The 18,202-nt window shown below is 45.3% G+C and overlaps 1 protein-coding gene and 1 pseudogene across 1 annotated transcript in view; both read left to right on the plus strand.

Annotated features, from left to right (window-relative positions):
- Positions 1-7,295, plus strand: part of Kcnk1 (potassium two pore domain channel subfamily K member 1) — a 39,012-nt gene extending 31,717 nt beyond the window's left edge. Inside the window, exons 2-3 of the mRNA XM_021220473.1 lie at positions 1,314-1,709; positions 6,105-7,295. Of these exons, the coding sequence (XP_021076132.1) occupies positions 1,314-1,709; positions 6,105-6,364 (656 nt within the window). The 3' untranslated portion in view covers positions 6,365-7,295. The remainder of the gene's footprint in view (positions 1-1,313; positions 1,710-6,104) is intronic.
- Positions 4,710-5,007, plus strand: LOC115062702 (annotated as a pseudogene).
- Positions 7,296-18,202: the final 10,907 nt, after the last annotated feature.

The raw sequence follows: 18,202 nt of genomic DNA on the forward strand, positions 1-18,202 counted from the left end.
TCCTAAAGTAACAATCACTAATCCTAAAGTAACAATCACTAATCCTAAAGTAACAATCACTAATCCTAAAGTAACAATCTCTAGTCCTAACGTAACAATCACTAATCCTAAAGTAACAGTCACTAGTCCTAAAGTAACTGCTGTGGTTTACTGGTAGGGCAGAGTGCCAGTGTTTTTGTGTGTGGAAATGACAAGAGGGAAATGTGTGGAGCTCTGGCTGTGTTCTGAAGCTAGAGCCTGGGCTAAGAGACTCTGAAAGAATTACCCAGCCCTTGACTCACTGGGATTTTGCTTTCCGTGCCTGTACAGGGTCTGCTCCACCCCACCCCACCCCCTTACTCTTATCAGTCGGCTTCCCCTCACACACCTTTATTTGTCAGTCCTACCCGGACATTCCAAGAGTCATCTGGTTCAAATGGAAGTGTAGTTTATCTTATCAATAGAGGTTGTCTAGGATCCTGGGAGGAGCGTGGATAGAGGGATCAACCTTGATGAGTGGGGTGTCCTGGCGTGAGTTTTCCTGGGTGGTCTGAGGCGATGAGGCTGCTGTCCTTTAGCACTCAGCTCTTCCTGCTCAGCCCTGTGGTGTGTCTTAAACTAGAGACCTGTGCATGAGAGGAGCTGGCCTGACATCATGAAGAAGGGGGAAGGGACACTTCAAATGTCACCAGAGGGGATCTTGGGGGTGTCTCCTACCAGTCATGAAACTGTAGATTCATTGATAAATAGGAATGGGGGCTCAAGAGACAGCACAGAGCATTGAGTACTGGAGTTCGATTCTTAATGCTCACCTCAGGTGGCCTTCGTCTCTGCGGGGACCTGCACTCGTGTACACAGAGTCTCACATAGACACATAGGCACGTGTGATGTGAAAATAAAACGATAAAATACCCTCCTCAGGATGGGAGCAGGCCGTATGGAGTTCAAGAGCCCTGGCTTAGGGTTCAGGGCTCCTTCCTACTGAAAGCCAGAGAAGAGTTATTTGAAAGTGTGGCTCTTTCTTCGGCTCTTGTAGGTAATTGGTTTTCTATTTGCTCGATCACACTTGTCCAATCCTTGGGGTGGTTGGGTACAGTCTGAATGAAGCCTTTCTTGTTTGCTGGGTCCCTCCCCTTAACTTTCTTATGATTCACACATCTTGCCTTACAAATGACTGTCACCCATGCTGAGTTTTGCAGACCATCAGAGGCCAGAGCCTCCGAAGGCTCACACCTAACATTCCACGTCCTCTCTTCCTTATGGCCCACGTGCATGTTGTTTCCTAACTTTCGTTCTGCTTCCGGTGCACTCAACGGAGCTTTTCCTCCCTACAGGCTATGGCCACACGGTACCCTTGTCAGATGGGGGCAAAGCCTTCTGCATCATCTACTCTGTCATCGGCATCCCGTTCACCCTCCTCTTCCTGACGGCCGTGGTCCAGCGTGTCACCGTGCATGTCACCCGCAGACCGGTCCTCTACTTCCACATACGCTGGGGCTTCTCCAAGCAGGTGGTGGCCATTGTCCATGCCGTTCTGCTGGGATTTGTCACCGTGTCCTGCTTCTTCTTCATCCCTGCCGCCGTGTTCTCTGTGCTGGAGGATGACTGGAACTTCCTGGAGTCTTTTTACTTCTGTTTCATCTCCCTGAGCACCATTGGCCTGGGGGACTATGTTCCAGGGGAAGGCTACAACCAGAAGTTCCGAGAGCTGTACAAGATCGGAATCACGTGTGAGTACACGTGGTGGGCAGGCTGTTGTGTCTCTTCTGTCTACTCCCCAACCCCCCACGTTCCATTCTGTCTGGGATTGGCAGTCATGCCTACTGCTTGCTTTCTCTTTGGAATATTTTCTTTTTGGTCTCTGACTTCCCATGGCTGACTCTCTTCACCATTCCCTCCACAATTCCTTTTGCTTAGTTCCCTGTGCTCTGTGACTCCTATGTGTTTTCATGTGGGGTGCACGCGTGTCCCCGCTGAGTTTCTTGTGTGTATTTTCGTGGGGGTGTGTAGCTGTCCTTGTTTGTTGGAGGACAACCTCCCTGGTCCTTTCTCCAGTGCTTTCTTCAGGGTCTCTCTTTGGCTTGGTATTTCATCAAGCTGCCTAGACTGGCTGAGCAGTGAGCTCCAGAGACCCACGTGTCCCCAACAGCCATCTCACCATCTCTGGGATCACAACATAGGCCAGGACAACAGCTTCCCCAAGGAGTTGGAGAATCCAACTCAGGGCCTCACACTTGTGAGGCTCCTCACTGCCTGCCATCTCCCTCCCTGGTCAGTGTCTCTAACCGTGTCACAGGCGTGGTAGCCAACTTCTACTAACCTAACTTAGATTACACTGTTAAACATTTCACACAGAAGACAATAAGACTTCATTTTCCATACTAACTCCTAAAAACAATTGATGTCAGGTAACTTCGAAACAAAATAACATAAAAATGAGGTCAGCGACCACTTTGAGAAATCTGGAAAATTAAAGAACATGTTGTTAGTGACCAGGGCAGGGGAGGGTGGGTATGACCTCATTTTTATGTTATTCTGTTTCAAAGTTACCTGACATCAATTGTTTTTAGGATTTAGTATGGAAAATGAAGTAGACAATGACTTTTAGATTAAAGTGCCTGTGGACACGAGTAGGAAATCCCAAGTCCAGACCTTTAGCATCCATATAACAAGCCAGGTGTGGAACCATGCCAGAATGGGACAGATTCAGGAGGATCCCAGGGTCGCTGGTGGGTCAGGCTAGCTGAAAATGCAAGCTCCGGGTTTAGGGAGAAACTCAAATAAACTGGAGAGCCACGGAAGATATAGAATGTCAATCTCTGGCATCTACATGCACATTCACCAGCAAACACACCTCCAGGGACACATGTGCACACACACACACACACACCAGACAATATACAAGCTGGAAAAAAAATGTCACTCATCCATTTGGAAGAATTGGCTTATTTTCTGTGTGTTCAGGACATGTAGCAAGCAATTGCAACACAGTTTCCATTTCTGCCTTCTCTCAATTCTTTTTTTCTGTGACCTGGCTCAGTCCTAGCTTATAGGAAGTCATGGATTCTTGAACAGCGGGCACGCCCTCACCCCGTCTTGGTCTTGTGGTTTTAAACCCATGAAGTGGTTGGTTGAACTGTGTGTGCCTTTGAATATTTCCATGAAACGGTAGGCTCCCCAGGAACAAAGCCGACACTCACAAAACCCTAGTGCTTTCGATGGCTTCTGGCTCCAGTCCAAGGGCAGTAAATATTTGCCAAAGTCCTGCAATGAGGGCTTCATACTCTATATTTTAGTCTGTATGTGCCTCTGGGACCACCCTACAGCCCACCCTCCTCACCCTTTGACTGTCTTTGTTACCTATAATTTGGTAGCATGGCAAACCACCTCAGAGTGGAGATCTTTTTGTATTACACTTCTTATATTTGAGATTTTTTCTAAGAAATAAAAATATGGGCCTCAAGCCGGGCGTGGTGGCACACTCCTTTAATCCCAGCACTCGGGAGGCAGAGACAGGCAGATTTCTGGGTTCAAGGCCAGCCTGGTCTNCAAAGTGAGTTCCAGGACAGCCAGGGCTGTACAGAGAAACCCTGTCTTGAAAAACTGAATATATATAGATATATCTATCTATCTATATATATATCTATATATGTATATGTATATATCTATATCTATATATCTCCAAATGAATATACTTTTTTTTTTTGACTCATAGATCACAACTTTGAGGTCCCCAAATGGAACACACATCCACACAATCACTGGTATCTGAGTTCCCACCCTCCTTGGGTGGCATTGACAATAAAAAAAAAATTGTGTGTGGCTTTGATGACAATATAGACATCATCTTAACTTTTTAAAAGCTAGCAGGTCAGTTGTTTAACTTCCATTTTGCTTTCTAATTTCTTCGTGAACTAGAGAAGTAAAATATCCTATGGCTGTGTCTTCTGGTTATACTTTCCTCTGGGTAAATTACCCTCTTTCTCCTGGCACGGGAACTCTCTCAGCTGCCCACAGAATACCAGATTCTTCCTTAACCTGCACCCTCGTTACATTGTGGGCCATGTTTTTCAGGCAGCCAACCAGGAGAGATTTTATGCTTGGAGTGTTCAGGACTTGATCATCTAAGGAATGAATGTTCCGAGGATGTAGGTGGGATCAAATCCCACAGCTTACCTGAAACCCCGTGGGCTCTTCCGTCAGAGTTCCAGAGTCTGCTTAAATAATAGCCATGAAGGGAATAGATTCGGCTAGTGCTACTGCTTCCAGTGCTACTGCCAAGCGCGAAAACGTCCCCGTGGCACCAGCTTACTGCCAAAGCCAACAGTCAAACCTGGCGAGGCCTAAACTGTGCCTGACATATCCAGGACCCACCCAAGCCCCAACAATGCAAACTTTAACTTTCCTTGTCTGCATTTTCTGGAAATCTTTTTTACGATTTACTACCAGACCATGAAATGAATAGGCTCAGGAAGCAGACATCATGACGGTGCTATCGAGTGCTTGGAAAGGTGCTCACGAAACAGGAAAAACATTTCGTGACTCTGATCCTAGAGTCGGTGAGGAAAGGGTCACACTGGGTGACTATCACAAGCCATTTGATCTAAGGAAAGCCACATGAGCACCAATTGACTGCTTTATTCCTCTAAGAGTGAAGCCAGGAGAGGACAGGATGGCCTGGCTTCAGGCTGAGGCATTAGCAGTGCTGAGCAGCGGGGAGCAAATTAAAAATGGCTGATGTTGAAAAGGGCAAGAAGATTCTTGTTCAGAAGTGTGCCCACTGCGGAAAGGGCAGGCGAGCATAGAATGGACCAGATCTCCAGGTCTGTTTGGGCAGAAGATAGATCGGGCCTCTGGATTGCCTTACACAGGTGCTAACAAGAGCAGCGGCATGGCCGGGGGAGAGGCTATGCTGAGTATTTAAAGAACACCAAGAAGTACAACCCTGGAACAGAATAATATTCACTTTTAATTAAGATTAAGAGAAAGGGAGAAAGAGCAGACCTAATGGCTTTTCCTGATGAGTAAAAACACCTGCCTTATTTATTATAAAACAATGTCTCATGGCTTTTAATGTGTACCATAATTCAGTTCCTACAGCAGAATTCAGATCATGAATGGTAACGGTGTTTCTGTTGGACAGTCCGGATTTAGGTACAAGTGATTGGTAGTCTGGTGGGTATCATCCTTTTGAAAATAACTATTCCAGTTGTGTAAATTCTTCACTCTTCTCCCTCCCTTAGCGACATTCAACTTTCTACAAAGATGAGGTGTCACTGCAAAAGCGACAGAATGGTTTTATACTTAGATGTATGCAACCAGGCACTTGAATGTGTTTGAACACAAGAACAGTCCTTCGCTGACTCAGAATCAAGCAGAAGACCGAGCTGTGTTTCAGTCTGTGTTCACTGACCTGTACGGGCAGCAGCTAAACATCAGGAAACAGTTGTCTGTTTTTGACGATGCCGATTTAAGATTTGATTAGAACTCCCTGTGTCAAAGGTTGCCGTCTTTTAGTACTGAATGGCATTTTGACGTGGTTTGTGCATGATATCAAATAAAGAGTGTTTAACACTTAAAGACAACTGAAGCCAGGCTTGGAGAGACTGCTTGGCGGATAGGTGTGAGCACAGCAGGCATGAGGACCTGCGCTGCATTTCCAGCATTCACATAAAAAGCAGGCTGCACACGTGCAGCCCTAGCTGGCTGAGGTGGAGGCAGGACCATCCTCAGGCTTGCTGGCTGCCATCCTAATGCCAGGTCCAGTGAGAGACATTGTCTCAAGGAAATAAAGTGAAGAGCATCAGACAGGACATCCAGTGTCCTCTGGCCTTTGCACTCCCTTGCATGGGTGACCCTCCTCCTTGTGTGAAGCTCAATCACACCACACCCGAAGCCTGGGATTGTGACTAATCCAAGGTCACTGGCGGCTAAAGTCATTTTTTGTTCTTTCTCTCTGCATCCCTGTGAGCTCTGTGGACTTCAAACCTTCCTAGAAATCAGCTGGAGTGGACCCACCTGCGGGAGAACCCTCGTGTGTGGCGTGGGACGGGGAGGAGTTGTTCCGTCTTGATTTTTATGGTAACTAGGTCAGACTAAGATGCTGTCTGTTCTCTGCCGCCCAGGTTACCTGCTCCTCGGACTCATCGCCATGCTGGTTGTCCTGGAAACCTTCTGTGAACTCCACGAGCTGAAGAAGTTCAGGAAGATGTTCTATGTGAAGAAAGACAAGGATGAAGACCAAGTTCACATCATGGAGCACGACCAGCTGTCCTTCTCCTCCATCACTGAGCAGGTGGCCGGCCTGAAGGAGGAACAGAAGCAAAATGAGCCTTTCGTGGCCTCCCAGTCCCCACCCTATGAGGATGGCTCTGCAGACCACTGAGTGTGGGCGGACAAGAGGCAGAGCCTTGACTGCATCCATTTCTAAAAGAAAGTCAAAGCTAAGATGATGTTATTTTAAGAAGTATCTACTGTTAATAATATTTAAAAAAAAAAACATGGAACTTTGGATTCTTGGGGTGGGTTTTAATCCCTGGGCAAATGAGGTATGCACCTGTAACTCATAGGAGACATGATCACCTGGTGCCGCACACTGGGGATGAATACTTGAAACAGTGTACAGTAGGTGGAGGCAGATTTTATATGTAACTGGGGACTCTGGGTTTGCATTCCAATCATTTTGCCCACAGCTAAGCAGCAACATTTATATTTATAAACAAAACAAGACAAAAATCTATAGAGATGTATTTTATAAATAGGTTTAAGTGTCCCGGCTTGCATGTGCCTATCCAAAATGATTATTTTTGTAGAGTCTAAATTAACTCTATTTATAATGAATAGGCCACCATCCACTGTGTACATAGAACATATAAATATGTTTATATTCTGTACATATGTGTGGGCTAACATATATCCCTGTACTTCTTAAGCCAAGATAAGAGATATTTTTTTTTCTTTTTGATTTCTCTTTATACTAAAGAACCCAGAATTGCTACAACAAGCTAGGAGGCATAACAAACTCAGGAGAAAATCGGTATGATACTCTGTTCCTGTATACATTTCTACCCTCTTGCAATGGTATAGGACCAGACAACAAGTGAGGAAGAAAATTGGTGAGAAGGTGAATCTATTTGGTCTAGAGGGCATGCCGCCACTTCTACCCACTTCACAGGTCTGGAGGGCATACCACCATTTCTACCCATCTCACACTAAAGCACAATGGCAGTGCCCCCTCCCCTGAACAGATTATGCCAGGTTAGTCTGAGAATTCTACATTTAGAATCTGAAATCAATAAAATCATGGCAGATTGCAATTTTGTGGTTTATTACCTCTGTACATTGTCTATGTATGCTCTTCTTTTGAGATACTATACAGTAACAGTTCGTTGGTGCGTCTGGGATGTCAGGACATTTAATGAGACCAGGTAAAGACCAAGTCTAATACCCAGCAGAGGGGACACCTGTGGCTCTGTCACCCAAGCTACATTCTAAGTGTGGGGCTCAGGAAAGTCCCTTTGTGTCCTCAGGGTCTAGGTACCTTGTGGGTGGAAGAATTATTTAACACAATAGCTGTCACATTATATGCCTGACCCTTCACAGAAGAGAGACACAGGGATGGTTTTTGAGGGTGTGGAGTTTATTAATAGAGTTATTTATGACACAGACAGACAACAGCAAAATGGGGTTTCTGAAGAAATTTCAGGCCCCAACCAGAGATAGACAACGTGGCTGGGCCTCTGAAGAGAGGAAACCAAAGCTCTAGTGGGAGAAGTGAGCTCCTGTCTTAGAGCTTTTCTGGGGACTGGGGAGGACCCATGACACAAGCCTGCAGCCGGGCTGCCTGATACTCAGGCAGGAGTGGGTAGGGAATGGGTTGTTCATCCACTAATAGCCCCTTAGGTTTAACTTCCTCTGCAGGTAAGAGACAATGGAACCAGGAAGTCTGTTAGTTAAGGGCTCACAGACAGCATATCTGTGAGAAAGGCTACTATGAGGAACTGTGGCCTGGATTCTCACATTACGATCTTCCAAACCTGACACCCATGTCATTCTAATGTATTCCCGGGTGGTTAGTCTTGGTTCCAGAGGCTAATTTTGTAGAATGATGGCTAATTACAGACCTAACCACAACTATGGATATTTTCTCACAACATCCTGTAGGGCATTTTCTGTTTTATTCTCCAGCATTTAACTGGCCAAGGTTATTTGTCAAATACAACCATTTCTGGGCTGGAGAGATAGCTTAGCTGGTAAAGTGTTTGCCACATAAGCATGAGGACCTAAGTTCAAGCCCCAGGACCTGTGTTAAAGAAATATCCAGGTATCCCTGCACATTTGTGTTGCCAGCACTAGGGAAGTTTAAAAGAAGCAGGTCTAGGGCCTGCTGGTCAGTGGCTTAGCTTGCTTGGCAAAGTCCTGGCTAGTGAGAGACCCTGTTTCAAAAGAACAGGGTTCATGCTTGTTGGTGTTGTTGCCTAAGGACTGACATCTGAAGTTGTCCCCTGGACTCCAGATGCATGTGCACACGTGTGCACACACGAACACGCATTCATGCACCAACACAAGCAAGCCACGCCCGTGCACATGCCCTCTGATAAGCATACACAGATGTACCCATTTCCAAAATTATCTGTGTACCTCAGGCACACTCGAGACCTCATCCCATACTGATGGTATTGTTGAGAACACAAATGATAGTAGTTGCCTCTGCGGTCTACAGGAGAACCCGTGCTCCATGTTTGTAGGGTGAAGCCTGATCAGAGTGAAGATTATTTTTAAATCAGCTGCCACGAGAGATAATTACTTTTCCCCACAGAAATTTAAAGCAATGTTTTCTTGTGTGTTGTCAGTATTTAAATGCTGTATTTTATGACCTCATCTGTCCAGGAAATAACAAACTAGTTGTAAAATGGGAATTTATTTTTCATAGCTCTTACTGTGCAATGAAAATAATGTTTGCAACAGCTCTGCTGGGACAAGGAGGAGGAGGGGGAAGAGGAGACAGATACACATATGTGTCTGTGTGGGGTGTACATGTATATATGTGTATGTGCCTGTGTGGTCTGTATGTACGTATGTATGCATGTATGTATGTGGTGTGTGTATGTGTGCATGTGTGTGGTTTCTGTGTATGTGGTGTATGTGTGTATGTATGTATGTATGTATGTGGTCTATGTGTATATGTGGTCTCTGTGGTTATGTAATATGTATGTATGTATGTATGTGGTGTGTATATGTGTGTGTTGTCTCTGTGTGTATGTGATGTCTGTGTATGTATTTGTGTGTGTGTGTGTGTGTGGCACGTGTATGTGTGAATGTATGTGTAGTGTTGTGTGTGAATGTGTACATGTGGTGTATGCATGTGTGCATGTGGTATATGCGTGTATGAGTGCAGGCACACACACATATGCAAGTGGAGACGAGTTAGCTTTGGGCATCATCTTCAGTTGCTCTCCACTGTATTTTTGGAGTCAGGATCTTTCACTGGATCTGGACCATATTAATTCATCCAGGTTTGTTGCCAGCAAATCTTATGGCTCTGGCAGTCTCCATCCCCCAGTTGACATTCTAGAAGTGTGCTCCCTCACCCAGCCTTTACAGAGCCAAACTCCGGTTCTCATGCTTGCACAGCAGGCACCTCACCACTGAGACATCTCCCCAGCACTTGAGTGCCTTTTGACCCATCAAGAAGAGATGGAATCACATCTGGGAGAGCTGGAGCTGTGCATAATCATGCAGCCCACTGATTCTTTGATGACAGTCTCACTGGCTTCATTAAATTTTCACACCATTCCTTAGCTCCATGTCCCTAAAATGATAGTTTGAAGAGGAACCTTGGAGAATATTATTCATGATTACTTAATACTGCTGCTGCTGAAGCACCCTGGTGTCTCGGATTTTCTTCATTGTCCTGCTTTCCTCTGGGAGGGCACTCCTGAGGGGGAGATCCTTGCTTCTATGCATAGCCAAAACCAGTCTTCAGTCTGCACACATTCATTCCAACAGTTCTAGACCTGGTTCTGGGTGATATCAGAGGGTCCATCTACTGCTTCAGGGTTTTAGTTCATTTCCTCGGAATGGAACAGGCACCACCCATCTCCACTCTCTGGAATGGCAAAAATCATCAGAGCATCCATTAGACAGTCTTAAGGATTCAGAAGAGAGAAGAAAAGGAGTTCATTGGTGCACCTTAGGCTCTTGGGGTTCCAGGAGGGGTCTTTGCAGGTACACAGGCCCCTGGTGGGAACAAGCAGATAACCAGGAGGGTGGCAGGCAAAAATGTGTCAGGAGTCCAGTTGGTGCAAATACAACAGGGACTGAGGTATTTCAAGACAGGTATGAGCAGAGAGAATTAGTACAGCTTCAACTATTAAAACTGCCAGCCCTTTCTTGCTAGGAACCCCCTCTCCATTCGTGTCTTAGCATTTTTGCATAATCATGTCTTAGCAGGATCCTGCCATCCTGGACCAAAGCGGGACTGAATGGCTGGGATCCCAGAAGGTAGACTTTCTCTTTACTTTCCAAAATAGACACCTCTCTCACCCTTGCCTCCCTCAATACCAAACAGGAAAGGGAGATTGGAGGGAACCAGTTCCTGAATAAGCTCAGGGTCTCCCATGTAGGCTCCTCCCCTGGGTGAGCCTCTGTGTTAGTCACTTACCTCGGTGCTGTGATAAAACACCCAATGCATACAATTTAAGGAGGGGTCTGCTCTGGCTTACATTTCCAGGGAGAGCATGTTGGCAGGAGAGGGAGGCACATGGCACCTTCAATCAGGAAGCAGAGACAAATGCTGGTACTTAGCTCTCTTTCTCCTTCTTATTCAGCCCAGCATCCCCAGCCCGTGGCCTAAAGTCACCCACAGTTAGGTGTGAACATAGTCTACCTTAATGAACATAATCTAGAAACCCTTTTGTAGGCGTGCTCAGAGGCCTGTCTAACAGATGAGACTTGGTCAGGTCTAGATGGCAGCCAATAGGAACCATCCCAGTCTCTTACATGCACATGACCTGGGGACGTGGGAAGCTGAATCAAGTGCCCTGGGCAGTGCTTTTCTCTTTGATCCAGACACTGTGAGTTTCCCTCCTGAAGGACTACATAAGTGTAACTAATGAATGTAACTAATGTAACAAATATAACCAAATGAAATGTAAATGTAACTAATGAATGTAACTAATGTAACAAATATAACCAATGAAACTTCACAGAGCCGCTCTTCACACCTGGCAGGCCTTAGTTTAGAGAATTATGCACCTGTTTACACTTTCTTCTACCTGTCGACTGACTGAAGGTTCTCTCAGATCATGCACTGTCCCATGCTGAACTGGTAACAGTGAGACTTTCCTCTCCTTCCTCTCTGAAGAACGGACACACCTGTCTTCATTCATCCACGCAGCAGATATTTTGCTCAGTGGATCTTGTCAACGACACTGTGCATCCTTCCAGAGAGTTTTAATGTCCTCGGACACTACCTGGAGTTGGGCATCTCAAAGGTACCATAATCTATAACTTTCTTTGTTCCTTTAAGATGTCCAGGGGAAGCAGCATGATGCTGAAGACTGCACTATATAAACCCTTCATGGACACATTAGTGATAGGGGCCCAGAGGCCATGCCCTGCAGCACTGAGCACGCGGCAAGACAGTACCCATGCCGATGAATGCTCATGGTTGTGTGAACAGGTCTGACAGTGCAGTCGCCTATCAAATGATAAATTCCTGCCCCTGGGCCTTGCCTACTTTCTGTGCAAGCCTATGGATCTGAATTTGAATTCCCAAAGCATCCTAAAGATGAAGTGGCAGAACCCACACTCTGAAAGTTAGGGAAGTGCAGACTAGAAGATCTCAGATACGCTCCGTTCCACTTACCTAGCAAAACAATGAGATCCATGTTCAGTGAGAAACCCTGTCTCAGAAAACAAAAACAAACAAAAAAACAAGTGGAGAATGATAGAAAAAGACGCCTGATATTGATTTCTGGTCTCCATTTGTACTTACACACATAGATACACATACACAAACATACAAACACAGACACATACACACATACATACACACACACACACACACAGATACACATTCTCTCTGTGACTGTCACACACACACATACACAGTCTGTTTGTCTCTGCCTGTCTGTCTCTTTCCCTTTTACTGCCCCTTCAGCTTTCATTCACCTCCATTGGCTCCAGGTTGATGCCATCTGTCCTGCCTGCCTTTAGCTGGTGTCCTGATGGCCTAGTTCTGTCCTGTGCCAGCCTGCGCTAACATATCTGTTCTGTGTCAGCTGCAGCTCTGTCCCTGCTGTTTCTAATTTTCCTGCCCTCCCTCCTTTCTGTGTTTCCACCTGCTGTGAACCAACCTGACATTCATTTGTAGGTCCTTCTCTTGTCAATTCAGAGATGCTATTTGAAGAAATCCTATCCAAACCCAGCTTCCCTCTGCCACCAGTTCCTTCCCATACGGGCCTTACGGCATCTCTCGTGAGATGTCCCGATTTAATCCAGATGGATTTCTGCATTTGCTATTACATGATCCTGTCACTACACTGGGCAAGAGCCATGTCTAAGCGTGCCTGAAATAGTTCTTGTATCCGATGAAACTAAGCTCCTCATACACTGAAGACAGCAAGATGTCTGGAAAGCAAAAGTTTCTCAATATTAGGTCCATGGTGAATAAAATACTAGAGGCAAGGAGAGGAAGTAAATTATTATTTTACCAACAAATGTGTGCTCCCACAAGACAGCAGATGTTATTCCAGATACGTGAGATATACCAGCAAACACAGAGACAGAAGTCATTGCTCTCTGTTACTGGCTTTATTATTTGGTTAGCTTAGTTTATTTTACTGTGCTAGGGTCTTATGTAAGTAACTCTAGACTGGCCTGCTACTTGCTATGTAACAGAGGATGGTCTTGGCAGTTTATTCTCCTTCTTCCACTGTCCAGGTGCTGGGGTTACAAGCATGTAGCATCAAGTCTGGATTATCTGGTCCTGGGATCATACCTAGGGTTTCGTGTATGCTCTGAAAGTACCCTATTAACTGAGTGGCAGTCCAGGCCAAATAGCTTGATTTAAAAGGCTTTAACTGGGGTTATAGAAATGGACCAACTGTTAAGAGAACCGGCCACTCTTCCAGACAACCCACGTTCAATTCCCCACACCCACAACTATCTGTAACTCTGGTTCTAGGGGTCTGACACCCACTTCTGGCCCCCACAGGCATCAGGCATGCACGTGGCTAAGACATACATGCAGAAAAATATTCATATACATATAAAGATAAATGAGCCTTTCCTTCAAAAGAGCTATTACAATGCATGTCTGATCCAGTTTAGCTGTTTTATGAGTCTTATTTCACCCTCTTACATTCTGCATGAGGCAGGTGCATTTCCTTGTGGGATTGGGGGTGCTCTTTCCCCTGTTTGAGTCTTTGTTCTCTCATCTGTGACAGATGTCTGCCTCCCGAGGTCAGCGTCAAGGGAAAGCATTGATAATTGGCAAGTGCTTTCTCTCTGCCTGGCATTTTTACTAGGTGATTTCTAATCGTATCTTCACAGACAGACCTGTGAAACGAATTGCTCGGCCTCAATTTTTTCAGATGGAGAAAACCAAATGATCAGAATAGCAGAGCAAATCGGTGCAAGTCAAATGCCTTTAAGTAGCAGAGTGGAATGGCTAAAGTCACATGGCCACCAAACAGCAGAGTTTGTTCCTGGAGTTGCTAGGCTCTTAGCCTGGGAACTGGCAGTCCCAACAAGCTAGGCTCTCTATCTTTCCTCTGACAGCAATTAAAGAAAAAGTGACTGGAAAGCAGAGGAAGTGGATCATGCATTGTGGCTACACTGAATAGGGAAACAAAGTGATCCAGTGATTCCCAAGTCCCCCTGAGGGTCCTGACATGAGGTTATGCTTATCCTCCCCCATCCCCCCAAGACAAGATTTCTTTGTGTAGCTCTGGCTGTCCTGGAACTTGCTCTATAGACCAGGTTATCCTCACACCCAAAGCTCCTCTTCTCTTTCTGCCTCTCATGTGCTGGGATTAAAGGTGTGAGCTACCACAGTCAACCCTGAGGTTTATGATTAAATAAAGGGCAAGAGGTGTTCACTGCTAAGCAATCCAGGTCAAGGCATAGCCCTGCCCATCACCAGCCCGCCACTGTCAGCTCCTGTCGGTCTCACAAGTTGTCAGAGCTGTGTGACTTTTCTTCCGGGAGACAAGTTCCTCTTCCGGCTGGCACTGGGCTTCAGGCTAGTCCTTCTCCCAGCTTATATATGGTTCCTGAGAAATTCCCATTTCCCAGGGCTTCTTTAGATAGTCTGGTTCCCAAAGGTAAAGCACAGGTGTCTCTTGAGAACAGAGACAAGCTCAGAAATGATTTCAGATGGAAATTAGTGCTTACTGTGTGTTTGGGATGTAAAATTTTATTAGATGGCCCTGAGAATTGTTTAAGTCAAAGGAAATGAAGTCCTTGCTGCATATCTATCGAATCTAGAGATCTAGTAGATTCCACATGGTCTAGAGAGGGAGCAGTAAATGATGAGTTGGTGCAAACAAGAGAACCTTGTCCTCTGCGCTGGGCACGCTGGGTTTGCAGAGTGTCTAGAGCAATTCAAAGCTTGTCACCAAGAGATGACTGTGGACAGAGCCTCTGGAGGTGGTTGTGGATGTCAGTCATGAGATCCAGTGACTCTGTAGTCATGTGCATTGGGGCCCTGGGACCAATGCAGCTATCCTGGATGAGCCTGTAGAGTCATCAGACAAGGACAGCCAGAGATGTTGACAATGCAGGCTATAGTCCCCAAGTTCCACGGGAACATCTTGCTTCATCCATTGCTCTTCTCATTGTTGTGAGAAATACATAATGTCATGTGAGAAAGAAGGGTTGATTTGGGTTCACGGTTTTGAGGGGTTACAGTCCATCATGGGAGGATGGCATGGTGGTGGGAGCATGAGGTGGCTTGATCACATGACCTCTGAAGTGAAGAAGCAAAGATATTAGCGATTAGTCGCTGGCCCATAGAACAGTGTCTTCCCTCATCAACCTACTCACTATAGAAACTGCCTTACAGGCATGCCTAGAGGTCTGCTCCATGGAGAGTCTAGGTCTCCATCAATCTGTTAATCAAGATTAACCATCACGGTCGAAGAGGACAATCCCTCCCAATCTTTTTAGCCTGTGACTATATGAAAAAGACCCTGACAGTGAGATGCCTGAGATAAGGCTGGGATCATTCATGAAGAAAGGCAGCAGGACCCATGACTCACTTTGTCACCAGCCACTAGAAGTCCAAGGGCATGTGTATCTCATGTAACCTTTTCATGATCAACTCATTGGGATACTCTGATCTAAACTGGATGTTAGGATCCAGGAATCCATCTCCCTAAAGATTCCTGTTTAGCAGACCCAGAAAGCCAGTTGTGTGGAATATTCTAACATGATTCCCAAACAGGAGAGCTGAGAGCCTACCATTAAGAAATTCAACTAAGAAAGCTGAAAATGGGTTGGAGAGATAGCTCAGCAGTTAAGAGAACTGGCTCTTCTTCAATTCCCAGCACACACATGGCAGTTCACAACTCTGTAACTCCAGTTCCAGGAGATCTGACACACTCAGACAAATACATGCAGGCAAAAACCAAAAAAAAAAAAAAAAACCCAACAAAACAAAACAAAACAAAAACCCCAATGCACATAAAAATAAAAAAAATAATGAAAAGGAAGATAAAACAGAATTAAAATTAAGAAAAGTAACTCTAGGCTGAGTAGATGGCCAGGCCATAAAGTGATTGCCTTGCAAGCATGAGGACTTTAGTTCAATTCTTCAGGACCCAAGTTTAAGAGAGAGAGAGAGAGAGAGAGAGAGAGAGAGAGAGAGAGAGAGAGAAGAGAGAAGAGAGAAGAGAGAGAGAGAGATAAAGAAGAAGAAGGAGGAGGAGAAGGAGAAGGAGAAGGAGAAGAAGAAAGAAGAAGAAGAAGAAGAAGAAGAAGAAGAAGAAGAAGAAGAAGAAGAAGAAGAAGAAGAAGAAGAAGAAGAAGAAGAAGGGAGAGAGAGGTGGGCATGGCAGTGTGTCCTTGTAATAACCCCAGCTCTCTGAAGGGAAAGATAGAAGGTAGGACTCAATAGCCAGACAACCCAGCCTGTTGGTGAGTTCCAGGCTAGTGAGAGACCCTGTCTGTAAAGAACAAGACAGAAATCACATAAGGAATGACAGTCATGGCTATCTGGCCGTCTGGTGGGCTTCTACATGCACAGGCAAACTCACGCACACACATACATTCGAAAATTTAAGAGTCCCTAATAACCAAAATTGCAACTATGAATCATTGTAACTCTTCTAGTTGCAATCTAGTTGGTGACAGGTCCTCATGGGTCCAAGCGACTTTAACACACTAAACCTATGTTGTCAGCGGGATACATTGTGTGGGAAAGAGGGATATTTAAAATAAGAGAGCACTGGCATGTATGCACTGGCATGATTGTGTTGATGTAATGGTGCTGTCTTCATGAGACTCACCAAGGGGTCATTATAATGCTGTCAAAATGAGATTTCTGCAAGTGCTAGAAGGTAGGTGTGGTTCACAAACATCCTCAGCACCGGGAGTGTTGGATCTAAGCTCATTTGCCCTCTCTGTTTCCACAGCAGTTTGGGGAACAGCCTGGTCCTCAGTATGGGGCAGGAAATTATGATCCTGGAACACTTTGTCATGTCAGATTCTTGTAAAGGAGGTTGTGCATGACTCAAGTCATGTCAAAATGACCCTACTACCAACATGAAGACATTGCCACAAGACAGAGCAGATTGATGAGTCCATTAATCCAGACAACCTTGGGGACCAATAAATGTCAACTATACTTAGTCCTATGCCCTTAAAATTACTGACAATTTTTGAAGCTCATCTTTAATCTTCAGAAAATTCTATTGCTTGAACTCTGAAAAAAAGAAAAGAATAAAAATAAATTTTCTTTTTTTCCTTATTTTTATAAAAAGTTTTATTTTATTTATTTTTAATTGCCGTGAATGTCTGTGTGTGTCTATGTGTGGGCATGTGAACACGAATGCAGGTGGCACCAAACGTCAGAGACAGGACGTCAGATCTACGGCTAGAAAAACAGGTGATTGTGAACCTTCCAACATGGGTGCTGGGAACTGAACTCGAGTCCTCTGCAAGAGCAGCAAGCTCTCTTAAGCTCTATGCTATCCCTCCAGCCCCTGTCCTACTATTTCTATGTGGTAATATGTGGCCATGTGGCTAACTCCATTCTGAAAGAAAGTTCTTAATTGAAAATAAGAGCAGAGCAAACAGACACACTCCCATGCGGAACTCAGATGCCTCTGTTATCTGATCAGCGGCCCCAGGGAGTTTTGTGTATTGTGTGGAGGGAAGCAAGTAGAGATTGGGGTAGGCTTTATTGAGATTGGTTGTCTTTGATCACATCATGGGTCAAGTCAGTGAAGAGTACATACACCCTATACAAGCTCCCTTGACCCAGTGGGTGGCTAGGGAGATAAAGTGCTACTTCTCCATCCAGGACAAGGGTCTTGTGTGCTAAACAGCTCATGTCCCACCATGGGCTTAGCCCTTACTGCCTAGGGCAACTAACTCCTGTTTCAATTATACTGTAATCTTTGCTTTTAAATGTACTTGAAATTCTTAATAATAAAAAGCAAAGGTGCTTAAAACATACACATACACACACAAACATACACACGTGCACACACACGTGCATCTCACATGCATGCACACATGGGCACACAAGCACACACAGACAGACACACACATGCACACATAAGAGTGAACTGGGAAAAGAAGTGTAATTCTTTTAAATGATTTATTTTTATTAATGTATTAATTCATATCCCAAATGTTGCCCCCTTCCCAGTCCCCCCTCAAAGAGTTCTTCCTCCTTCCCCCTCCCCTTTGCCTCTGAGAAGGGGCATCAAGTCTCTACAGAATTAGACACATCCTCTCTGGAGAGGCAGTGTTCGTAAAAAGTCATAGTGTCACAAAGACCAAGGAAGCAAGGTCTCAAAAGGAAGGAACAGGAGTGACCTGGCAGTGCCGCCACGAAGCCAAGGCAGAGTGTAACTAAGAAGTGTGCAGCTAGGAGGTGGGGGCAGAGCTGGGACAGAAGGAGCTGGGAGAGCCATCTGCCTGTGGTCAGATAGGCCTTGCTGGAAGAAGGTAGACTTTCCAGGTGTGTGTGTGTGTGTGTGTGTGTGTG

The sequence above is a fragment of the Mus pahari genome, chromosome 20 (genome assembly GCF_900095145.1).
Source record: "Mus pahari chromosome 20, PAHARI_EIJ_v1.1, whole genome shotgun sequence".
Lineage (NCBI taxonomy): Eukaryota > Metazoa > Chordata > Mammalia > Rodentia > Muridae > Mus > Mus pahari.